General features: G+C 32.2%; 2 protein-coding genes across 10 annotated transcripts; one reads left to right on the forward strand and one right to left on the reverse strand.

Moving 5' to 3' along the window:
* LOC109546149 (guanine nucleotide-releasing factor 2) lies at nt 1-27147 on the reverse strand. 9 transcript variants are annotated; one of them, XM_019916986.2, is made up of 23 exons: nt 26894-27147; nt 13458-13586; nt 13177-13360; nt 12793-12954; nt 12610-12712; nt 12291-12411; nt 12102-12234; nt 11900-12043; nt 11640-11815; nt 11339-11504; nt 10966-11228; nt 10677-10829; nt 10207-10230; nt 9582-9644; nt 8268-8484; nt 7947-8208; nt 7487-7634; nt 5051-5219; nt 4799-4939; nt 4521-4739; nt 4186-4464; nt 3941-4072; nt 1-3880 (listed from the first exon to the last, which is right to left on the reverse strand). In XM_019916986.2, exons 1-23 carry the CDS (start codon nt 26928-26930, stop codon nt 3751-3753), a joined length of 3555 nt encoding a protein of 1184 aa, XP_019772545.2. In that variant the 5' UTR covers nt 26931-27147; the 3' UTR covers nt 1-3750. The 9 variants fall into 9 exon arrangements, with proteins under 9 accessions (XP_019772545.2, XP_019772542.2, XP_019772540.2 ...); XM_019916983.2 differs by lacking the exon at nt 26894-27147 and adding an exon at nt 24837-24967; XM_019916981.2 differs by lacking the exon at nt 26894-27147 and adding an exon at nt 22908-23521.
* Nucleotides 19737-22543, forward strand: LOC109546157. Its single transcript, XM_019916996.2, has 5 exons — nt 19737-19874; nt 20401-20729; nt 20784-20927; nt 20981-21147; nt 22391-22543. The coding sequence occupies exons 1-5, from the start codon at nt 19869-19871 to the stop codon at nt 22447-22449; spliced, it is 705 nt and encodes a 234-aa protein (XP_019772555.1). The 5' UTR covers nt 19737-19868; the 3' UTR covers nt 22450-22543.
* Nucleotides 27148-27333: the final 186 nt, after the last annotated feature.

A 27333-nucleotide genomic window follows, 5' to 3' on the forward strand; every position in this document is an offset into this window, starting at 1 on the left:
TTTCGTTGGTATTTCGAATGTATTTTATTCTGCTACAACATAAATTTAATAATACGATGTGATAATATGTACAATAACGGCCACTAAAAGTATATGAAATAAAGGGCTTTGGTAGAATAATAAAAATACACACTTAATATGTGTACCAAATAGGGGTGTTTAATCGATAAATACTACCAGAAATAAATTACTAAATATAAATACTTTATATACAACTTACAAGTGAATATACATTTGTAATGAGAAATGATGTGAAATTTTTATTACATGAAAATCTACAAATAAAATTGAATTTAAACCAGAATGGAATCTAAAAATGTAACTGACAATAAACATGTAATGTGTATAAATTCGATACAGTTTAATTAAGACACAATTATTGATAACGCTTACAAAGTAACATATCTTTGAAAATTCTTACACCACATCTTTCAATCGTTAATCACATTTACAACATAGAACAGCAGAGATGGGTTTCTTCTTAGCTTCCATTTTCAGAATTATTTGATTAAAAAGTAAAGCAATTTTCTAAAGATAAATAAAAGCACGTTCCTAGTACATTCACGTCATTTTTCTCTCATTAGGTATCAGCGTCTGAACTATATAAAAAATAATATGGCACATGAAAGTTATCGTACTATTCTCATCCAGAAATGCAACGTTTTCCTTAAGAAACGATAAACAAATGACATTATTACCGAAATTGATGCAAGAAAAGCTATAATGTTAATAATAATAATATTATTAACATTAATATAATAAAACAGCCGAAATTAAAAGACAAGAAAGATCCGTTAATTCGACATCGCTTAAAATGAGCAAATTAGTACATTTTCCATAAAACTATCTTGACTTGACTATACGACTGATTTTTACATAACCAGAAAATCTGCAAGATATTAGAATGAGAAGGGGAGACGTAAAAAGTAATAAAAGCATTTTTTTAATTGAAATAGTCTTCTTTCCTGCACTCACTAATCATCTAGACTCCATACTTAGAAAAATATTAATTAAAGCGAAGGTAGCAGGTGTGGGACTATGATGAAAACGTCACTATTCAATTATCTGCCGATGTTTTGACCTTCATTATGGTCTTCTTCAAGGCTCAAATTATGTGTGAACGTGCTGTCTAAGAAGAAGACCCCAATAAAGGTCGAAACGTCGGCAGATAATTGAATAGTGACGTTTTCATGGTTGTCCCACACCTGCTACCTTCACTTTAGTTTTCCAATTGGGATGCAAAAAAAATTGTTTAAAAATATTAATAGGAGCACATTAATATTGACGAGAGATACAGACGAGAGAAATAGAAAACTGTCCCTATTAAACTAAGATGTGTAATGGTCGGTTTAGTCCTACTTCTAAAAATGGATGGAGGTGCAAATCTATTCTTAATCGCATTAATTTACATCATAAGAGCAAGCTAGTACATATCATGACTTTGAGGACTTTTTACACTAGTAGCACGTGGCACTTAAAATTTAGTTAGGCCTCTAGAATAGTTAACTTTATTTCAGTATTATAATTAATTAGTTCAGTAACGTTAGGATGTATCAGTAAGGATGTGTAAATAATCGGCGTTTTTACATCCATGCCATGCAAAAGTGCAATAGCAATAAAAGTATGTCATTTCCATTCACTGCTGTTAAACAGATGATAAGAGTGTATTATTCAGCCGGATCCTTTATTAATACATCTTACACATAAATTTTGCAAGTCAACGTAATTTTTTCGTTCTGCAGTAAAGTCCAACACGAACTAAAGAAATGAAGCACTAATACATAATTTGATAGGAAATTGTAAATATTTTTGACAAATTCATCGGCGGTGTTATTTTAGATAAACTAAACCTGTATTTGAATTAAAATCTAAGTAACAATTTCAACAATCACAAAAAAATATTTGGCCACTCTATAAAGAATTTAGTTATTCTAATGTCTTATAATCTACACATTTAATTTTGCTAGACTATTTGTATAGATTGGATTTACTAAAATTATGTATCCTAGACATTTTTTATTCGTCTAGTGTTTCATATATTGTTAAAAATTTACTTGCTCGACCTTTGCCGTCATTGAAGTGAATGTGAAAATTTATGACACACTACACGAATCAGGTATGTACAAATTTAATTGATAAAAGAGATTTAAAAAGATACGCCTTCTATATGACTTATAATTTAGACTTTAATGTAAATTATCTCAAAATTAAATACAATTTTCTTACCTTAAATTCACACAGGAATAATATCATTAAGTTGTTTCGTAATTCTGCATGACTAGCAATTCTTCCAAGCTTGCAGCTCGAAAAGTTCCAAAATTGTTTCATAATACTGAAACTTTCGTTTTGAATCAACCAAATCAATTTTTCAATTATCCATTATATTTCAAATTGATATTGCTGCAAAACTTTAAGCAATCTAGATCTGTTCAAGCATTTTTTAAGTAGTAAAAAGGTACGTCTTAAGGCCATTCATTATATACAAATTTACGTATTCCAAACTCCAAATATGGATAAAATTCAATAATTGTATGCACCTGATAATTTTTAAAATTCTAGTAACAAATTTAATTTTTGTGGCAGTGTTATTCTTACAGACCAACAGCAAATGTTACAAGCCACAGCTGAATATTGACAAATAACACAAAATATTTATGTTTGCCTTTGCTACTTGCTCAAAAAATTGATTTGTTTCAAAACAATACAGAGATGTCAACTAACATTAGGTAAAGATTATTGAAAGAGACAAGTATAATCGTAATAGTAGGCGCGCAAAGAATGACGAGTCATATAAAAACAATTTTTTTAATGAACCAAAAAATTCTAATTATAGCCTCTTTGCTTAGCTAGCTAATTATAGCCGATTCATTCATAAATGAGAGTTTGGCTAATTTTTGTAAAATAAGTTTTTAAAACACTAGTTGAAAAGCTTTTCGAAATTTCGTATAAAAACTAGAATAATTTTTTTTTCTTAACCGCGTCTTTTCTTCATTACTATCGTATTGAGAACTTAATAATAACCCTTAGATAAAGGGTTAAATGTGAATAGTTTTATAGTACACTTGCTAATAGTAAACACCAAGTATATCAGTCTTGTTACACAGACGCCAAAAAACGATAATATTGTAAAGACAAATATGTTTGTCGATCGTAAAACTGGGAACCGATAATTCGATGAAATTTATAGTCTTTGCTTTTGCACATTCTATAATAGAATTTTATATTAATTACTCTGTCCTTGAGAAACTAATCAAATAGCTACAAAAAGTAGTGTGAAATTTATAACCTTATCAGATTCACCTGATTAGTACTATTGGTTTCAACGATTGGTCCATTTTCGCAGATGAACTAACCTTTGAAAGAAGAAGAGAGGTTCTTATGATAAGTAATGTGTTAATTTTGCCTAGCTAAACTACAATAATAATTGCACAAAATCGATTATTACATTGCTTCAGATGCCCAATGCGATTTTCTTGGTAATATGGCACTGCACTGACGTTTGTGATGTTTTTATACAGAAAATATAGCCAAAAACTATACAATTTCAGTTTCTTGGTAATCTTAATCCACAAAAACACATCGAATGTCCGCCCTTTTTTTGTGGAAAATTGTCATTTTCAGTCGCATGCAAGTCCAAACTCAAAGAACTTCGAAAGTGTAATCAACTGACCCAAGCGTCACAGTCAATGCCCAAATTGGTAACAAAAGCAAATCTCTGCCAATCGGCAAAGATTTTTTGAGATTTTCAACTCAGTGCGTTTTCTTTCCGCCCCTCGGTTTGATTTTCTCCGACAATTTCCACATCGCGTCCTCTCCAATACAATCGTCAAAGTTTTGGAAAAACTGGATGATTTTTTCGCTCTTTTTAAAGGTGTATGTTCTAAAGAAACCAGTGACTTAGAAACACCTGAATTTAATACAAAAAAGACATTATACTTACTCGTTTTTGAATTTCTTCATGTTCTCAACAATATTAAACTGCTGCCATCTCTTTGAAAAATTTATCATGCCGTTTGGTAATAAGTTCGGATTTCCTATATGTACAAAGGTGAGATCCTGTAGAACCAAACCTCTGAAAATAAACAATACAATGTGTAGCTGTCCAAAACAAAACAATTCCTTAAAATCAAAATTAAAACCCATTCAACATACATCAAATATTTTCTGTAACCGATTTATACTTACATGTACGGTATACAAGGTGGTTGAGTCTCGGCCAAAGCATTCCTGTAAGCGCGGAAGCTTGAACTACTGTCGATTAGCGCACAGTATTCATTCATCCCTTCCTGTACATGTTTTTGCCATTCGAGACGTTGAACAGGTGCCGAATCCAGTGCACTCAAAAGCGCTAAATACGAATTAAAGTTATTAATTTTCCTTAGATGCTTCATGATCTTGATGAACTTCATGAAGTACTTCTCACGGATTTCTTTGGTTTCAGAAGTCAGAATTCGCGTTCTCGCCCTACAACAACCGCATTGATTTATTGGTAATTAAACGCTAGCTGACCAATAGCATACCAGAAGGACATCTTATTAAAATGTTCAGTAAATCTGGTTAAATTCGGACTCCTTTCCTCGTTCTGTTCCTGAGCCCAAATCAAAACTTCAGGTATTTCTATTTTCATAAACAATTCGGCATCTAGTAGTGTCATTTGTTCGGCTATTTGTTCCGATTTAAAATCCATCAAAGTTGCATTTCTAGCACTTAGCGTTAAACTAGTTATGATATTGGTATATCTAAAAACGCAAACGATCAATGCATAAATTATTTTTCTGAAAAACTTGTCGGTACATACCGTATAACCATTTGAACAGCTTTATGTCGCTCTAGTAATTTCACCCTTAGCGCTTTAGCTAAGATCAACTCCCCGCATGATATTAAATGTTGTACAAAATTCATCAACTTAGTCGTCAGTGCCTCGTCCAAGTCCAAACTCCTATATTTCAATACAATACTAAATACAAATCCCAACGATATATGATTGATTTATTCAGAACGTTAGCAAATCCAAGTTGGAACTGAAATAATCGATCAAAACTGTACTTACGTAAGATCGCTAACCCCTCGGACAATCAGAGCAAACGCCTCTCGCGACCGTGGCTTCTTATCTTGCTGGTAGTAAAAGTGGTTGTATCTTCTAATTAATTTAGTTATCAAGTCAAATGGACTGATGAACGTACGGTAGGTAGTTAGAAATGCTTCTTGATAAGTGAAACCTATAAGAAAGCAGATATTTAGATTATAAGACAATTTAAAAAAAATATTTTCATTAAAAATTGGAAAATATTGACGCGCGAATTTATTTTCATTATTTAAAATTTAAATATAATTTAATTTATATTAATGTATTAGAAGATGCCAATAAATTAGAAGCCAAGTTCGATGTACAAAGTTCGACTTTATTTTTCTAATTTGTAAACTTAGTAAACTCAGTTAAACCAGCAAAATTTTCAGTCTTCCATGAATAGTATTAAGCATTTCAGGGCACGGTTCTTGTGTCCAACGAGAAATATCATGTTGCTAACATAAGAAATATGTGGTGCACATAAAAAATGGACAGATTAAAATAGAAGAAAATAACTTAGCATTCCGATCTTTCTGGAGATTTCCAGCAGCTGACTGAGGATGTACGTATAAATACCAAATACATTTGAATAGAAGCTCTGAAATTGTGAGGTTTGAGAAATCGTCCTCCGTATACTGCACAATAAAATATATATTTTTAAAATAATAAATTATTGGCTACATCCTCAAACAGCTGGTTAATAAAAACCTAAGAAATGAAAAGACAGATGAACAAAAAGGAGAAATAGACCTAAAGAAAAGTCTAATCATCTAACAGGGAAATTAGAAGAGAAGAAATGCAAAAATTAATTACATACCCTGTTCCTTTTCCTCTGCATACAACATAACAATAATGTCACAAATCAGAATAATACAAAATGCTTAGTTTTATTGAGGTTTTGTCAATGTACGTTGTGTTGTGTTGCATATACTTTCAAAACATTGATGTACTAATCTGATCTGTATATAAAAGAGCAAGTATAAAATTGGCTGATAAAATTGATAATTTAGAGAAAGAAGTAAGTAAGAGAACTAAGAGACATCGACTTTATTTCAAAAAAGTTCTATCAAATCATTCGACAAACTTACTTAGCAAACGAAAAACATCTAACATTAAAAACGTTTAATAAACTGTAACATTTCTAAAGTCTTAACAGTAAATCTAAAATTTGGAAATAGGAAAACATTTCGACAATAGATATTTTAACGAACGTTTTAGATTGCAAATAACGTGTAAAAAGTAACAAATAAGCGCAGTCGGTAGGATTGGATTGGCGCGGCGTAATCAATCAATTCTGAACCGATCAGTGAAAACACGGACATAACGAGATCAGTGAAATCGTGCGGGGTAAATCAAGTTTTGTTCTTTGGGGAGCAAGTCGTGATTGAGTCGCTAGACCACAAGAAGCTCCGACGGGAAATCGAGAATCTTAGATCCTATGAATAAGGAATTTGGAACATTTAACAGTTTTTTCAATTTTTTGCGAAAGAAGAAAATCGAAGATTTATTTCAAGAGATAAACGAAATATCAATTAAAGTAAATAAAGTGGCGATTTTCTCAGAAGCAAATTAGAAAACTTCAAATCTTACGAAGAAGACGTAAATAGTCTAAACAAGTTCGTAAAAAGGTATGACAATATAATTGCTACACCCCAAGAATTAAATAATTCTGATTGAGATCAACACATCTATTGCTTACAATTGCGTACATACATTGCGTACTTACATTGCGTACAAAAAAAGCTGATTGATATAGCAGCATCTATGGAAGGCAAGTATCCTACCAACTGCGCCATATATAGATTTATAATTAGGAGTTCGTTCTAAGACGATATTTTATTCGGCGACATTTTTAAGGGATTAAGCAAGAAGATTTGAATGATCTACTTCAAGAACTCTTTTAACTGATTTAATATAAACATCCGTTGCCAACGAAATTCCAATTTTTTTAAAACTTTTTTCTTTATAACTTTGAATAAGTATTTACAATAAAAAATATATTAATTTTCAAGTCTTCTCTGACTTTCTTTTTTTTTATTTCCTTGTTCCTTCATTCACTTACAATATTCAGGATGCTTGTCAGTTTCAACCTTCAGCAATTGCATACATTTTTTATAAAGAATCCGCAAGCCGCAAATAAGTAATAATAAAACAAGAACAATAACTTTTCTCAATTGAATTCAACAAATAAAATGTATATATTTTAATACAGTGGAGTTTTTAATTTAAAATCGCACCCGTGATTTTTCTAAACAGATCCCAAATACCAACTGACCGAGGATAGGAAAAATATGTGTAAAATGTCATAAGAAAGCTTAGTTTATCTTTTTATTAATGACTAAAACTGCACGATGTGATGAGCGAATGTAGAGACAATTTGAAGGATGTTTGCAAAATGAAATAAATCAATGAACTTACCTCCAGGTTTTGAGGCTTTTATTGCTTGAATTATCAGCGCATCTATAGTTCCTCCTCTCAACTCTGGACCATCTTCTTCTGATTTTTTCATAATGATATACTTATCTACGTTGAGCTTTTCCATTAAATCTGCTTCATTTATACTAATCTGAAATAATTGTTAATAATTGGCAAATACTTAGAAAATACAAATAAAGCAAAAGAACGTCTGCAAGTTACTTTTTTGCGTAATTCAAGAGTGCGTATAAAACAGTAACAGAATCAAAACTATAATGCGACTACTTGAAAGTATGAAAGCGAAAACTGTGTTTAAATTTTACATTTAAAACCCAAATAATCACAACTCAGTAAAATCCGTTGATTTTAATGTTTAGGATGGTTTTAAATTGTAACTGTTAATGTGTGAAGAAATTACATAATTGTATTTTAATTAACTGGTTAAATTAAGCAAATTTCTTACTTCTGGTGTTTCCTCTTTTTCGCCAATACTTTTGTTGGTTGTATGTTCTAACAAATCCGGCAAACTTTTCATTTGGTTCGGAGAAGGAGACATCGTACGTTTGGGTTCGGGTAGAAAAGTGACTAAAGTTGGGGTTGGAGGCGGGGATTTTGACGATGTTTTTCGAGTTTTTTGTTTGGGTGGCAAAGCGGGCGGAATCACCGAACTGTTACTGGATGATGACGATAGCGTGGCATTTGGAGAATGTAAAGGAGAGGGGCCTCTAAAATCCAACAAATTAAATTAGTTCTTTCAAAATTAGCTGGCATCGTCTTTATCAACCTTTCGGCGTTGGAATGTGGCAAACTCAGTGCCTGCGTCTGTGCGTTTCTGCTCGAGCTCTGAATCGTTGCATGGCTAAATGAGCAGGACTGCGCGGACGATAGGCTTGTTATTGAAGGAGTACCCCATTGAGACTGCACCATATGAACTGAGTGGCGCATAAACTCCGCATCATTTGTATGTGAACAGTTTCCAAACATCTCCATGTAGGCCATTACTAAAGATATCAACGAATTGCGGTTAGACTAAGACGCAACAGGCAAATAATAAATATATGAATCTGAGAATTATCAGACATTGAATCGATAAAAGTAATTCCGATAAATCCTTCTCTACTTGTTAAATGCTGAATAATTCATATAGTAAATATGTAAAAAGTACAGTACTTCCTAAATATGTCCAGTTGTACATCAATTGTCTGTGCTTGAACAATTAGAAGACTAGAAGCATTAAATAGCTAAAACGACAAAATTTGCGAGCCTCGCAAGACGTTATTTCTGAGGTGTCGGTAACGGCAAAAAATTCATAAATGTCAATAAACACATTGATAATTGCCCTTTTATGTTTAGTTATATACATGCATTTTTAAAAGAGCCGATTCATATTCCACCAACTATGTATATTTTCTACAACAAACAAAACATGGTCATTGACGGTTACTTCATGCATTATGTAAATTCCAGTAAAACTTTGTTAAATCCACCAAGTGAAATCAGGGCTTAGGATTGCATTAAATCAGGCTGCAATACCTCTTATATCAAGTTATAAAGTTAAATTGGACAACAATTTTTAATTACTTTAAATGTAGTAGATATAAGTAAATTGTAACCAACAAAAATGTTACTTATTAACAACCCAAAAATATAAAACTATCTTTCAATGAAGACTTTTTCTCGTCGAAAACATTTATTACAAAAAACGCATACATGCATATTTTCATTAATAAGCGCAGCATGCATTGAATTCCTCACTGTTAATCGTAATAATTACACATCACGTTTTATCAACCACTACCAGATTTGAAGACACTGAGTGAAACAACACATACTTCGAAAAAATAAATCGGTTTATAACTAATTTAAAATTTAAAACAATACTAAAATTGCTTGATTATTGAATTGCACTTGATTGAATACAATATTTTATAACATTAAAAAAATTGAACTGAAACTGATTTGAAGTGAAGTACAAAACACAATCGTAATATGTACATTAAACCAACACTGATACTCTAATAAACGGAGTACAATGTGAAGTAAACATGTAAGGTAAGCACGAAACCGGCGACACATTTATGTGATATAAAATATTTACCTAAGAATTTTAAAACAAACAAAGAAATCCCTTTAAAGTCCATGCGTTCGTACATGCCCCAACCTACAAAGTCAAAAGAAGAAACGGGATTTTATAGTTTTAGAATCATGCAGCCTCTCTACAGACCAGTTTAATAAAAAGCGCGGGTTTTAGGACAACTAAGTTAAGCGTCTACAGAACCTTTAAGCTTTAACACGTATTTAGTTCACTGTTAATTAGTTTAGTTGGGAAAGTATACACAGGCAATATTACCACAGTTTTTACTTGTATTAGGTAATAATAATGTACATTTGTCAAATTTTTCGTTTCCGATAACAGATACAAGGCAACATTTCAAATGCATCTTTTTTTTTAAATTCAAACGAACATGTAAAACACGTTTTAGATACAATATTCATAAATTAACTAGTTCTAGGTATTTGTTCATTATTACAAACAAATAGTACTAGTCAATTATATCACAAACTTTGGGTAACGATAATACAGTGTGCTGTGAAACTAGAAAATAAGTGTTCTGGTTTCACAAATTTGGGCACTACAGGGAATAACACTGGCGCAGTAACAAACACATAAAAGCTTCAGAAAAATTGTTAGAACATAAAACTGGCTGGACTTAGTCACTCACCACTGTAAGCCACCGACTGGAACACTATAGTGGGACAAAATAGCGCAAATTAAACTACAATAATGTTAGAGTAAACAATGATTTAACTGTCCCTGAATATGTAAGATGCGTGACTTTATCAACACGAGATAATTAACAGATTTTTATCGGCTATATGTTTTAGAGTGGACTCATGTTGGAAAAAAAAGTTGAGTGAATATTGAATAGAAAAAAACGTCAGCCCAGAATTACCTAGCACAACATGAAATTGATGGATTACAAAATATTTAAGCACGTATTATAAAAAGATTAAGAAGGTAAAAGAAATAATAAAAAGTATATAGAACTTTAGAAATTTAGAATCTTAGAAATGTTTAATCCTCTTGGTAATAAACTTGGCAAATTGAAAGCGAAATAGAAAAAATTACGCTTCAGCGGAACTTTTAACACTAAAATAATTTTCTTAACTAGTACTTTACTGATCTACTTACTATGCTTCTTCTTGGGTGGTAGCGGTGGAGGCTTTACACTATCCACATCATCACAACCGGAATTCATACTGGAATTGCTTGATATAATACTTCTTTGCTGGTGTGATTGGTGCTGATGACAACTAACTAAGACTTCAGCTTGTACGTTTTCTCCTAACAAAATTATAGTTTTGTAAACGAAAGTTAAATGAAAACGTTTTGTTAATATGCTCTAATAATTCTGTTAACTGATCAAACAATCCAAAAAGTAGCAAAAGGAAGGCAGGTCTACTCCGAAATAAAATCTTACCCATTAAATGGTCAAAGTCTGGCACATTATCGTAGGGACTTGGCTGTCTGGGTTCAGTCTTTTTTTTAGTTTTCTGCGGAATCGCTGGCGGAGTTTCATTTCCGACTAATTCAAACCCCTGTCTTGATACAATGGAATGCGAACTGTTGGACACCACTAATGTGGAACTGGAACTAGACGATTTTTGGGAGAAACTTTTGATGACTGTCGATGGGCTGTCCAGGAGGTTTTCATTGGATGGGCGTGATGTGCAAAACTGAGCACTAAAGAAGTATATAAGTACTGATCAGTTTTGCGAAATACGTCCAGTAAAATCACCATAAATTTGATAATTTTTTTCAATAATTTGGCAAGAATATAAACCTAAACTTACCTGACAGAACTCTGTTGGGAACTTCGTTTCGAATAACTAGACGACCGGAAAGATACTATTCCCGAGTCAGTATTGGATAAACGATGGTAATCATTAACTGAAGCATGAAGATCAAGATGGTTGTTGGATATCCCGGAACTCGACGAGTCTTCCCACGAGTTAGGACCTGAAATCAATGAAACAAATCAAGTTTTCCATTAAAAATTCCATCGATTTACTTAAGCTTTAGCGAAAGTAATTCACATTGCAACATAGAAATCAAATGTTTATACTTGAGTCGCAGACCAGGCAATTTTCTTACCTATTCCAAAAATATCCGAGTTGTGATTGTCCAAGATGAGATCTTGATCGGAATCCATGAGAACCTTAATTTCGTCTTCTTCCTTCGACGAATGATTCAACATCGAATCAATACTGCCGGTCCCTTCCGAAAGCAATGAAATTGAGTCTTCTGGGGATTTTGATCTAAGCGACACTCTAAATTATGTGTAATGGCAAATTACATAACATTCATCAACGAATCCTTATAAAATTCAATGCTTTTTAAATCTTAAAGCATACCTTTCTAAACTACTACAGATCGGTGAACAATCGGCACTGTGACAGTCATCTGCTAGATGATGTAGATGATGTTTTCGTTTCGGTGGCAAAGGTGGTGGAGTTACGCAGTTAACGACATCATCGCGATTTCTTATTCCAAAAAATCTACCATTGGTTCAATTAATTTGAAAAAATAACAGTAAGAAAATGGTTAAATACTCACTGAACAGGCAAAGGAGGCTTTGGAGGGGGACTTTCTGCATCGAGTAAAATACTTTCAGTACTATGGCTGGCTCTGATGGGTAAATTGGAAGTTTGTGCTAATATTTCTCTTTCTCTTGGAGTTAACGGTATGTCTATAAAATACACCAACTATCAACACAGAACAAGTGAATGAATGAAGGTATTTTACCTGGTAATGAATTACGTTGTGACTGGCCATCTAAATTACAGTTACTAAATGATGATCTAGGAGTAGTTTTATACGAAGTCTGCTGCTGGTTGATTTTTTCTTGTGCCAACTCGATTAAAGTCTGAATAATACAAAAGGTATGTTAGATTATCTGCAATAAGCGAAGTAAAATGGTTGATGTGGCAACAGGTTTATCAAAAAGTTAAATATACGTGTACGATAACTTACTGAACTTTTTCTTTGGAACTACATAACATTGGTATTTTATTTAATAATTACTCACTAGAAACTAAAGTTGAAGTGAAATGTGAACAATTACCTTAACTGCATCTTCCGTTTGTGCTACGATTTCGTTCACGTTTTCTTTCTTCAACTCTGAGCTTTGATCATCCAAAAGAGCGTCATCACACAACTTAATCAGTCTGCAAAAAATTGATATAGTTTTACTACAAATATTCCCATCACGTCATAGCTCCAATATCATCTACAGTAGCACTCTTACCTTGCTACAGCTTGATAAACTCGATGCGTGGCTGAAGTTATACTACTGCTCTTATCGATGTTTATTGAAGATTTTATTGACAAATTTATTGACCAAATCGTATCCAGAATTATTGTGCCATTTCCCGGCAACATTTCTAATTTGTTCTTTGCTACTACGTCCCTGTGAAAAAATCAACTTCAGTTTTATTTCGCTTGAACTGTCTCAGCTGATAAGGCAACTAGATGCGCTCGCAAAAAAAAACCGATAAATTACAGATTTACAACTTCGCCCAACCAGCCAATGTCAAAAAATATTCATAGTTAAAGCTAAAGAAAAATGGTGAACAAAAAAATCGAAAATCAAACCTCATCTTAGCTTCAAACAAAAAACTATAGCCACTACCTTAAATGCTTCAATGCTATCTCAGTCTGCTTCTTCCATCCTTCCAGATCTTGAATAGGCCCCTTTCCTTCCGAATATTTCTGGGCCGCAATAGGTGACCTTTTCGGGACCATATTTTTGGGACTTTGGGCCCTTGAAGTTAAGGTCCCCGATGAACCGGGACTTCGCATTTGTGAAATTTTACCTGAAACGAAGTTACAATTGAGAGAAATGATAACATATTTTACTTGTTTATTTCGGTATTTTTTTATTTTGTTTTAATAGCGAACAACGATTTTTACCTAGAAAATCGTCTTTAAACGAACGAGCTCTGCGCGCTAATTTGTTACTCTTGAATGAAGGCTTGTGGCCTCCAGGTCCGGGTCCCGCAAGAGGCGAGGAATTTTGGGTTTGAGGAGAGGTCTCAGTCTCTGGAACAACCACAAATTTGCTAATCAATCGACTTCCCAACTTTATTCAGAAGCATGTGCACTTACGCAGCATATCTTGAACTTTAAAATACATAACTAGACATGGAACTTGAAAATGCGGGTAAAACTTAATACTGTACAATATAAAAGATTATAAGTAATAAATCAATTGCAATAGATAGTAGTATATAAAGTAGGCATTAATATGAACCATCAGCATTTATAATTATTGCTTACTGCACAGTTATCGCTGTTATTAATAAAACTTTTTTTATTTCAGTTTAAATTGGTTTTCATTTATTTATCCATCGCCTTTTATTCTTGGTTATGCATTCTGCATAGAAGACTTTCAAGAAATTACGAACAATCGTTTGTTTAGGCATATACATATTGATAATAATACAACTGATTTAAATTGACTGATACTATACAAGGCGTTCGCCTAATTCTACGTGCAAGAAATTGATCTTATTCAGATTATTTGATGTCATTGTCCAATTCTCCGCTCCGCAGCACATTATCATATACTTTTCTCTTGTTATTTAACGTTATTTTTCTGTTTTTGAGTATATAACTCAGTTTCCCAAACGCCGCCCAGGATTGCTGTATTCTTCTTTCTATCTCCACTGTTTGATTTTCTCTTCCAAACACAATTTTTTGACCCAGATATATGTATTCCTCCACTCTCTCCAATTTCTGGTTTCCCACTTGCATTATGACTTCCCCCATAAGCATTACTTTCGTTTTACTGATGTTGATTCTCGGTCCAATCTTTAGGGACTCTTCATTTAGTTTATTTAACATGTTCTCCAGTTCTATAGGATCTTCTGCCATTATGATTATGTCATCTGCATAACGTAGGTGGCTCAAGTATTAACCATTCCAGTTTCTAAATCTAAATCTAAATCCAGTTTTCTAAATACGCCCTCCAGAGTGTGAACGGTTTGGGTGATAGAGTATCGCCCTGTCTAACTCCTCTTTTCAGTGGAACCTGTATTCATTGCACTTCTCAATCAAGAGCTTCATGGTAAGCAAGTGATTCGCAGTTGAGTAATCCTTTCTAAAACCCGCCTGTTCTTCAGTTGAGTCCCATCACCCTTTTTATGAAGAAGTATAACTTTAGCATTCTTCCAGGTATCCGGGATTTTACCTTGTTGGAGGCATTCATTTATCAATCAATTATCAGTTTTATTAGTTTGTAATATCATCCTCTCCGCGTGCTTTGTTGCGTTTCATGTTCTTCAGAGCTTCCACTACTTCTTCCTCAGTTACTTCCGGTAACTCTTCAGATCTGACTTTTCCTTTTTTTGTCTATGGTTTCGTTTGTTAGTTGTATTAATTATAACTCACCTTTCTTAATCATATAAATTCGCAAGACAAAACATTTCGAAAATACTGTACTGTACATCTATTTCACTTTCTTCCATTGTAACTTTATTATTACTTTTAAAGAAAAGAATTATTCTTCATAAAACATATACGTGCAATCCTGAAATTTACCATCAGGGATTCATTTTCTTCAATTGGAAGTGGAGTTTCTCAAAAATATGAATAGGTACTACTTTTTCTAACAATATCAAAGATATCATCAGTACATACAAGTATGTAATTAATATCGGATGGTTGCGCTCAGTTGCGCCTGAAAATATATTTCTCCTGCAAATGTAGTTGTGACTTCTTTGCTTTTCTTGTTTCTGACATGTTTTTGAAAGACACTGATGGCAGCAGGTTTAAAAGCGCTTAACTAATATTTTCCAATTACAGGCCTACACGAGCAAAAACGAATTGGTTGCTTAGATGTTGACCCAACCAAATAAAACTGGTATTATTGTTTTGTACAGTTCTCAAAATAGCCAAAGTTGCCAAAACTGAATAATAAATTCCTCAGTAAAAAAATATTTCCTAGCTTCTTATCAGATCAGGTATATTGCCATTTCTTAAATGCAGCTTTAGCGATTATCTTTTATCCAAGCTGATTTAAGCACAAAATAAACATGATGTAATCAAATTTGGCGACTAGTTTGCAATATGGTCACTGGCACAGGAAACACCAACAAATTTGGTGTGCCTATCGTGTGTTGTAAATAATTTGCATGTCCTTATAAAGGCGCTCATCAAATGTGCGTCGTTTAACAATTGTTAAATTGCGAATTAACCGACATGGATTGTTATTTGTATTGTGGTAAACTAATTATTCGACCATTAGCATGTTTTATTGGCACATACTCTTGACTATGTTTGACGCTTTATTGTTATTGAAAGTTGTTACTTGTTCCCCATACGATTTTAATACTGAAAAGCGTTGCACGTGAAAATATTCAATAACAGATTTCACTTTTCGAATAATTAGTAGCCAGCAAAGTAATTTTCTTCAGCAATTAGCTTTGCTTGTTGCGTTGCAATCAACAATTCAGCTTGTAACGGTCTAAATATCTTTATCTCGAATATTTCTACTGAAAGTGGTACGACTTTATTCCACTCGACCTACAGAAGGCATTATTGTTTCAAATCCCTTCCAATTAGAATCTGACGAACAAAATGCGGGATTAAAATTAAACATTTTCACTTCAACTGAAATCTATTTACTTCTAATTGCAGCACAACACACACAAATTCACCAAAGAAAAAAAAACAGAGAAGCTCATGCAAAGAGTGCCGATGCATTCGAAGTCAACAAAAGATTGCTGCACGTTTCAAACCACCACCGACGTAAAACACTTTTAATAAAATGAATACATATTGAAAATTTTTCTCTGTTTCGTTGTTAAGGGATCTTTGAAAGATTTATTCAGATGTAAAATGTCATTCGAGCAGATAAAAATTAGATAAATCTTCCTCAAAAATGTTGTTTTACTGTGGAGCTTCTGCTTTATTATTCGCAGTCTACTACTACTGAATATATGACGTGAAAATTACGTAATGTGCTCGATTCAGGCATTAATTCTGTAAAAACAATGTAATACAATGACACGAGTTAGATCCGAATAACAACATGTAAGAAAGCAAATTCATCAAAATGTAGAGTCTCCTCATTCCAAATACTACGCTTCTCAAACGCCACCAAGCCTCCACCTCAACTGGAATAACACAATCTGATATTTATATACCAACACCCTTTAAAAAATTTTTAACCTGGCCAATAGCTGACAAGGACCCTAAAAAACGAAAAGTAAAAGATAAAATACTCGTGGTTGTAACTTCACCTCAAATGATTGAATTGCTGCAGAAAAAAGAGGAACTAAAAAATAAAAAGGAACAAGAGAAACAAGTAAGAAACCAGTTACGTGAAGCTAAAAAAACTTGCTACAGAAAAAAAAAAAAATCGGTTCAATCAAATTCTCGGCGATGTGTCAAGACCAGAAATATTAATGAAATTTGAAAACGTTAAAGAAAAAATATAATATAATAATATTAAACAAAAACTGTAAATAAAGTTTTATCCGACCTTCACGTTGTTTTATGCTGCTATAAGTGGCGTTCACTATTGGTGGGTCAACTAGTGAACCATTATGAAAATAGTATGGCCATTACTGGGATATCCGCACTAGTTTCATATTTTTTTATTGTTCTTGTTAAAAGTTATTGATTTTCACAATTCAATATTTTTTCGTAAAAACAGAGCTTGAGGTTATGCAATACCATTAAGGATATCAAAAAAAATATTATTAAGGATATCAAAAAATAAATAAGCAATATTCATAATAAACAATTTTTGTCATCATCAAAAACAGTAATCAGTATACAGTTTACAGCAAAAAAATCCTTGAATAAGATTCCCACTCTATTATAATAAACAAAGCTGTGATAAATTCTATTTTCAACGAATTTGTTTGTGTAAATTTAATTTTCTAAACCACTAATCTTTAATTATAGAAACATTTTTTCAAAAATGCCGCAATTATTATTGAATCATTTTAGATGGTCAAGGCTGGTGTTGGTAAATGTATTTTTAACAATTACTATGCAACTACATTGACTTAATAGCGTGAGAGCGTAAGCCAATTCTTGATGTGAATTGCGGTTTGATTTGGAAAAGTTTACTGTCATTTATGTATCTATTAATAAGTCGGATAAGACGTATCGTGAACATGAAATAATTCTTGCTAAGGCGTTGCCATCAGATTTGGACACCTACGATCCAACAGAAAATATTATAAGTATTAAATGTAACGTTAATTTAATGAAATGAATGAATGGAGGAAATATTTCTGATGTAAATTGAAAGCAAACTGTATGCACAACAAAAAAATATTGCAGCAATTGATATTAATACAATTTAGCTTTATGAGACATTAAACAATTATTAGTCATTTAGAAAATGTTATCTTACAGGCTTACGTTGCGGCAATTAAATATTATATTTTTACATATTTTGGTAGTCTCCATTCAAATACGCCTGTGCACTTTTATGACAAATAAAAATTATATTCCTAAATTAAATTGCACATACCTACTAAAAAGCAAAATTTAAATAAAATATATTATCTAATACACTATCAATGTAGGTATTATATATATTGTACATTATCCAGGATTATTATTTAAATGCAAATAAATACTTTGGATGAAAGTATTTTTATTTTTTCGTTCTAAATATATGAAACAAAACTGTATTTAAAAAATCGCTTATTTGATAAATTAGTAGGTATTATCTTTAATCTGTGTATGTAGAGTTTAAGCTTGTAATTGTTCAAATTATTTTAAAAACCCTCAGCAATCTACTGTTTGGCAAGAATCCATGTAATTTGATTTACACCTTTAAAAGTTACTTGGATGGAATAATTGCGAAACCTCAGAAGAAAAATGCAAACTGGAATGAAAAAATTCACAAATCATGAATCAGAAATAAATTTTCCAAAACTTTGGTACTCAACTTCGGCAACAGTCTTCAGCTTTTCAACAGTTTGGTCAATACTACAATTTTTGAAGTTCATATATACAAAATATACCTACTAGTGACTTTTTATTTAAAAACTATTCAAATGTACCTATTTAAATTATTTTACTGTATGTCAATTTTCATAAATTAATTATTTAGTTAGTAAGAAAGTACATACGTCTGGTGAATACTTAAAAAAGGTTTTGATGTTTCAGAAATGTTCCACGACCATTAAATGCGACACAAGGACAACACCCATAGCAAATGATTAATTGCTAATAGTGGAACATTTTGTGTTGAGCAAATTTACCAGCCTTTAATTACCAATTATGGAGCTTGAAACATTTTTGAAATGTTAAACATTTAACAATAATAACAGTTTGAACATTCTTTTAGTTGTTGCATACATCTGTTAGACACTTAGACCAAAAGCACCCACCTATAAATAAAAACTGGTGGTAAACGTAGGTATTCCCATGGAACCTTTGATATAGTCACAAACCAAACAATCGCGACGTTTAAAAGTAGCACTATACACCACACAATTAAACAGGGAGTCAGTAGCAAAATTCCATTGTCACCAATTTAGGATCAGACGCCTTTGATTCATTTTAAATGACAAATAAGCACTAAAGATCACAGTTGAAAAAAGTATTTATATCTCGTTTTCAAATGAAAGTAAAAACATGTGTTTAGCGAACGTGCGGTTGGGTACCCAGTACCCGTACTATTGCGGAGTACCAAATCTACTAAATAACTAAAAGCAGGTCCTTAGCAAAAAGATTGTCGAGTGTGGACTCTGGCTACGAGTATGCTTAAGTCAGTGAACAGTACCGTAATTGCAATTACAGTGCAATTATTATTTTTCTAAATACTTTGACCAAGACAGATAAAAAGAAGGCAGCTGGTAAAAGGTGCGCAATAAAATTGAATCTTAATCCAGAAAGAAGCGCGATGAAACGGAACTACATTTAATAAATATAAAAATCAAAATAATTTCGAATACCGTCCTGTTTCTCTAGACGCTTTATCTGATCATTCACTTGCCTCCGCATCTTAGCACGTGATAAAAATACACAAGAAGTTGCATTTCTGTAGAAACATCGAAATTGAATCGCTTGGATCATTGGGATAAAGAGGCATCGAGAAATTCCAAGATCAGACAATAACCGCGTTTGATGAAACCGTCTAAAAGCTCCTCAAATGCCGCGAAAAAAACTTATACCTATACAGATATAAATATGTGAAAAAATTGGAGTTACCTATGGCGATTGTTATCAAAACCAGAAAGTCATCCTGACATGCAATTTTTTTGTCAAGATAAAAGCTATTTATTTAGAGTTTTTTCTAAAGGAAATTTAGAAAGTGTGAATTTATTAGTAGTTTAGGTCAAAACCATCGAAATGGCGGTAAGTACTTCAGCTTAGTATGCTATAAACAACCCAAGAGTAGTTCCAAATTTCTAGACCCCACATATATATTATCCTAATTGCACATATAAAAAGCAACAAAATAAAAATAAATTTTCCATACCTCAATGAGCAAAATATTTAAATAAATCAGACAGCATAACACAAATAACATCAATATGAGATGAACATACATATTTTCAAACATTTATCATAATCATGTTTTTGAAAAATCTTTGATAAGGCATTCACATAATAAGAAAATATCAGTGTCGGTGTAAAACATCATCGTAAAAACCAAGATGCTAAATATAGATCACTTTAATTGACCATTTGTCTCGCCGCTTATCATCGCTTTACTTTGAAAGTTATGAAGTCATATACGGATTTGCGAAGCTTAAACCATTCTGTTCGGAAGCACGAAGGCGGTCAAATAGCTCAAATCTAACACTTTATCCAATTAGTAACTTAATAATTTAGAAAATCAGACGGCTTTTGAATAGACCTGATCGGTTTTTCTTTAAAGACACTTTCCATGTCTGGAAACGATTTGGCAGAAGAGAAGATAATAAAGATAGAAAAAATTGATGTACCACCCGAAAAAATATGTGTACCTACAACCGAAGCTATTGTGGAAAAAAAATCGGAAAAGAGTCTTGAAAAAATTGAAGCAAACAAACCTTCCGAAAAAGTAGCTGATGAAACTCCAGGCGATCAAAACAGAAATCAAGCACACACTAACGATACACATTCAGTTAAAGAAAAAACAAGTGAAATAGAAAAGTCAAATATAAATCTAGTCAACGAAGGTGTGAAGAAGTCCTCTGATTCCGTACCCTGTTGCCCAGATCCAGGGTAATTTTCTATGATATTAATTCACAGAAATTTAAGGTTCCATGTTCTTTATAGGGAAAAAGTGATTAGAAACCAAAGCGACATATTCTCTTTGAAGGATTTTTCCACCACACTGCAAACATCAATTTTCTCGGTAAACGGATCACCATTAAGAAGAGTATTTCGCAAGCAACAACCGACCGGTCATGATTTCCAAAAGCATGTAATTTTTTCAATTTGTTTTCGCTGTATAACTCTAACAAATGCATTAGAAATGAAGTCCCTCCATCTGAAAAAACTTCCCCACCAACAGGAAGCAGAATAACCAAGGAAAATTACAACGATGAGAATCGACCTTCTAGTTCTTATAGGAATCCTCTTACGGGAACTGGCTTAACTTCGAGCGATGAGTATAAAAGTAAAAGGAATAAAAGGAAAGGTAAATTGAAGTATTAATTGAAAAGTAATTTTTATACAGGGTGTTGGCAAAATATGGCAAATCTATCAACTGTCGATTCATTACCCAAAATTATAGGCCTTGGCTCTTTCAGAATAGCTCTTCTGGTAACTTAATTCTTACGGTTACAGTATTTAAAAAAATATATTCTAATAAATGTTATCAATTGAAAAAGCATCGTGTATTCGTCCGTAATATGTTTGGTATATTTTCGACGACTAAAAGAGCTTTACTTCTAAAGATTACGATTGCTAACTTATTTTAATGCATATTTACTTGATAGCAGAGCTTTATTTACAAGAGAATTATAAAAACTAAATATTAATCGAAAGCTTAGTATGCGCTCTTATTAAATATAAACAAATCATGTCTGCTCTAGAAAATTTTGTTTTACATCACGCAATCCAAACTGGAATCTAATTCCAATATGAGAATATAATTCTTTCCATATTCAGGATGATTGTCATTAATATTTAATTACGTTAACATATAAGTCAATTTAGGGTAGGATAAAAAAAACTTAAAACAAATGATAAGTAACACCCTGTAACTTAAAAAGCAAAATTCGCACAGGAAAACTTTAGAAGTAGAAATTCAAAATTGTATTTATTTTTCTACGAAATTTACTGTTTATTTTACTCACAACCTTTATATTGCACCGGTTGCACCCATTGCAAGTGAATGCAAAATAATGTCAGTGAAGACGACAGATAATTTCCCTTTCCACAAGCGGACACTAAAAATGTGTTAATATTTTATTGTATTTCCGAACTTCGTATGTTTATAATAAAATTACTTGCAGGCAAAAAGTTATGTAACTATTTTCCTTTAAACTCGGAATCGATCCAGCAGCAAAGTATCCCTGTTGCGCTCTTTATTTTTTTTTACATTCTTTTAGGGATCTCCAATACTTTTTTGTGGATAAAGGAACATTAATCAAGACATTTTTTTTTCAATACATATTTTGATTATCTTTAAACGAGTCTCTTAATCTAAATTTCCTTATTTTGAATTATGTTGCTTAACTTAAACCAAAATACTTTTCCAATTCGTAGATAAAATTTTTTTTAAAACCTTTTACACCCTCCCGGGCTAAAATTTAAAAAAGGTATTGTGAAAGTTCTGTTATTTTTTGGTAATTATTCAATCGGCAACCAACTCAGAATTATTAACCAACACTCTGTATAACTGGTTAATTTATGATTTGCATACGCTAAAATTTCAGATGGAAATCCTTTGCTGGGACTTGGCTATGATAATGTGGCCGCTGAATCATCTCAGTGAAAGTTCCAATGAACTTTACACCAAATTCCTACATTTTTGGTCGATAAAATTTAATGGTTATTGTAAAATTAATAAAGATAATTTGTGAGAGTAATTAATTAATTCGTGGTACTTCATGACTAGAAAATTTCGAAAATGTAAGTACCCTTGTAGCGCACAGGCTATAAGAAATAATGCTGCTTTCAAAGGCAAGATGAAAATCGAAAGGATAATATTGAAAATAATGACATGCGAAAGTAAAGCACTTTTGCAACAAGTGCACTTAACGTACTAATTACTGTCTGCAACGCAAATAATTTTTTCAGAACTTAACTTTTGGATTATTTAATTGATGCAATATGCAAGAAACTTAAGAGTTCGAAGAAGGAACACGTTATTATTACCAGAACTTGTTTCAAGCATTTTTGAATAAAGATAATTAAATCTCTGGATGTGAAAGTGGAAAGCAGTCTACCTACCGGTGACATCATCTAGAGCAGATACCGATAATAAGATAGTCCAATGCTTTTTAAGTCTGTCTTTCTGAATCACTCGGTACTTTCGTCTTCTGGAACTTGGCTCAAAAACATAGTCACTGTAATACATTATATCCCGCTCTATAGTATTTGTTATTTGGCGCGCACAGTTGTGGTAAAAAACACTAAGCAACTAATTATTGTGTAAGTATAGTTCTTCTAATACTTAGCGCGATTATTTTTTCTTGCGCGTTTCAAATAACGTTAGCAAATGATCTTAAAATAAGATCTGGATTATACATCAAAACAGCCACACGGAAATTACATAAACATGTGTTACAACTGTTAAAGAACTTTTATTAAATACTGTAGTTAGTTGTTTAAAAATGTTGAATAGGCGTTGTGGTCAAAAACGATCGTCAACAAGTCAATCACGCAAACGAATAACGCGCACAATCAAATATTATTAATATACTTTGAACAAATGAACCCACTAATCACACATGTATATGCACATTTTTCGTAGTTTACCGATTACTAACTAATGTATTTCACACGTCAACTAAAAAGAACTGAGCATTTTGGGAGACAAATAATAAAACATAAACACGGACAGTGTCTGGAAAACTGTCAGTAATCATCTTATTTTTACATTTTGAAAAATTGGAATCTGTCCAGTTTTGATTTTATTGTAAGTTTAAAATAAAACATACTCGTGGGTAGAGAATTGCAACATTGACAATTTTAAATTGATTACCAGAATGCAACGAAAGTAGTTACGATTTAAAAAATTCAGCAAACAAGCAAAAACTCTGTAAAATCAGGACATAATAGTCATTAAATGGATTCTCTGCATATTAAAAAAATTGTCCATCATATTATAGGTACCTACAGTTTGTGTTCGCCAAGGGCAGACCAGATTGCACATATTAAAATTAATATATAATAATATTTTGGTAGGTAGGTGCCTGGTACCTACCTACCAGGTATAATTTGATAATTTTTTAATATTATCGATACCAGTTAAACTGATTAAAACAGGGTCTTTGAATCAACTTTTTCTGTTTGAGCCTGGCGAATCAACTAGCTTGTGCACATAGAAGTTATATTTTTATCGCCCTATATGTTAAAGACACCCGAAAACTGTTTATAGACGGTATGAAGCTTAAACTAAAAAATGTTATTTTCTAAAAATAATTTTTGTCGGTGTCTTGGCCTGTAGACTTTCTTACAGGCACACATTTAATTTGGCACCCTGTATATGTTTCTGAAAGCATACCTACATATTCTGGGACAACTTGTATATTTATAATAAGCGCATATTCACAGGACGCAGAGAAGAAAACACTTTGAATAACAGAGTAGGTAATAACATAATCAAAACATTTAATTATTTCAAAATTGCATTAATTTTAAACAAATTTGAAGCGATAATCAGGATCGAAATATGTACTTATGCTTAAAAAAATCGAATTTTATTGTTCATCTTTCGCCTATTTGAGTATGCGCAAAATAGCATAAAGCAATTTACAAACTTTTCAGTTTTGACGCAAATTTCATTGGAGCGGTGTACCGAAGTGCAACCGTGCAGTCGTGCAAACGTTTACTTTTGTTGAAATTTTGTATTCTCTTACTCAAGTGTTTGATTAGATTTGAATTAAAATATTGAAGTGATACTTTATTCCAGTGAAGAGGTCAAAATACACTATAAACCCAATTGTGTAGAGTACAAAAACTTCGAGCTGTAAAGTTTGGAGAAACTTTGACCAAATGTATGAATTTGCTGATATTTACTAAATAGTGCATTTAAAGGCAAATTGTCGAATAAACCATAAAATTCCCATTGAAGTATCAGCCTGATGACACAGAAATGAGCGATTATGTATGGTATGATGATTCAAATGCGAATAAATCAATGTAAAATGTACATACCAACCCATTGAATAAAACTCAAACCACCAGATATCCCACTCCTTTCTGGAAAAATCGTCCTATTTAGTACTAAAGCCATTGCACTTTAATTGTTAAAATTCACTTGGAGAATTTGGAGAACTTTGAATCGTTCCAAGCCAGCAAGGATAATAAAATAACATATTTATCAGTAGATACACCGATAAAGCTATAAATAAAAGGTTCTACTGTACTATCTAAATTTGCGCATTAAACAATGTTTTTTTCTACCAGCGAGCAGTAACAAAGCTGTTACCGAAAAGGCTAAACAATGGTAAAATACACGCTCTTATTTCCCTTAATTTTTAAGTTAATTCCAGCATATCATACTTTAGGCCTCTATAAATGTTTTATTCATGTAAATATAATATATTATATGAGACGCTCGTAAAGATGTCAAGATGTTTTAAGTGATCAAAAGAAATGTGCCCCAAAAATTGCTGAAACAATTTGATGATAGATTTTTGCAAAAGTTACGAATTTCGTTTACTGTAATAACTCGAAGTGGAAAAACTTGTTTTGTTTTAATGATTGCAGCTTTTAATCAAGAGCGTCATATGCAGGTGGTTTCCTACGTGACAATTGCCATAACTTCTTTACTTGACAACTTTTGTTATTTTGGAAATCAATATTGGTTCGTAATGATTTTTATAGACAACCTTACGCCAAAATACGTACATATATTTTTTAAATAAGTGCCTCAACTGTTTTTCTGTTCGCTAATTATGTAATCACTTTGTCATTAAAATTTTCCATTGCGAGGATGAGGAAGTGAAACGATTCTCGGTCATTGAATTTTTTAGAAACCTTATGGTACGATTTATAGTTGAGAAACGTTATCGTAATGTGCGTTGTTATCATCACATATTTTTAAATCACAACATCAAATATTTTTAAATCTCTTTCAATGGACCTCTTATTATTATGCATTTTAGAACTGGTAGTGCTCCATTTAAAGTCCTGCACTTGTTTCCTGAATGGATAACAGACAGTTCATTTCGTAATCGTTCTTTGTCAAGCGTGGGATGAAACGAATATTCGAAAGGGAGTTTATACTCAGGAAATTAAGCACAATTTTCTCCCAAGTATCAGGAAAACAACGTGTATTTATTACAGACAAAATTGTTCTCCTACGTGTTTCTGCATCAATTTTATCACCACCGCGAACATTATAGATTGAATTGAACGCATAGAGGGTGTGCCAAATTAAGTGCGCACCATTCGCTATTTTTCTTATTAGCGGAGATAGAGCGTTTTCTTTTACAATCTTCTACGCAACAATGGTACGCCACAGCAACAAAAATAAAGGAAAATTTCTTGATTTAAAATGAAAGGAGTTTTTATTAAGCACATTTTTATTTTCGCAAAAAAAATCAGCAGCTCAAGTTTCGTACAAAACATTCTTGTTTGTGATGACGAACACATTAACTGTAGTTATAAAAGCACAGTTAGTTGCAGCAAAAAATATTTTTTTCTGATAGCAGATGATGAATATAAAATATTCTGGAAATACATAGTTCAAGCAGTCAAACAGTGAAAATACAATTTTTTTACAGAAATTTAGCTCCACCAACATTCCTATAAAAAAGACTTATCGACAAATTTCTGTAACAATATAGTATAACTTTGTAATTTAGATGACACTGTTGCTGCAAAAAGTAAGAAGTCCGGTACAAAGCATTAAGTCAATAAACAATTTGAATGCGATAACATTTAAATGTAGGCAAACATTTGAAACTATACTAATAACGGCTCAAAGTATGACGGGTTTGCCAGTGTATTTAAGTTTCGTCTGTAAAACATAACATCATTTAGCAGGTAAACGAAAATAAGTGCCAAGAGGTCATTGAGTTTTCCCAAAATAAATAAAAAAATGTTTGCCCCACATTCACCATTTCCTCAATTTAATCGCAAACTTTTGTTGAATTAAAGGAATTATTACAAAAATATGAATGCAATTTGTTAAATGACAACACTAGTTAATAGTATAAAAAAGTAACAGTAAAAATAAATGTTTGAACAGAAAAATATTGACTTACCTTGTGATAGCTTACCACTTTTCGTTGTAGAAGTCATGTTTGGGAACACTTTAATTAATAATAAAATGATATTTAAAGCATGTTCACGGGAAATTGGTTAAATGTTGCAGTCTAGACACTTTAATAAAACAGTTCGTAGTTGTCTTTAAATTCATAGTGGGTCCGTTAATATATATTTTGGAAAAAAATTGAGAAAAATTAGGTAAAATGCAGAAGACCATTAAATCTGACAGTTGACACAAATGTACAGATCGATATAGATGCAGAATGCATAATGTTGTTTGGAATTCGTTTCTTTGTTCTAAATATGGTCATATTATGTGTAATAATAGGTTTATTTCTTCTTTACAATTGTAAATATCTATTGAACAGTTAAGAATTAATTTTTGTCACATTCTAAAAATGGTAAGCTGCTATTGGCGACCTTGTTTGCCACCGTG

This window comes from Dendroctonus ponderosae, unplaced genomic scaffold, assembly GCF_020466585.1.
Source record: "Dendroctonus ponderosae isolate FM_Combo_2020 unplaced genomic scaffold, Dpon_F_20191213v2 Dpon_F_20191213_7, whole genome shotgun sequence".
NCBI lineage: Eukaryota > Metazoa > Arthropoda > Insecta > Coleoptera > Curculionidae > Dendroctonus > Dendroctonus ponderosae.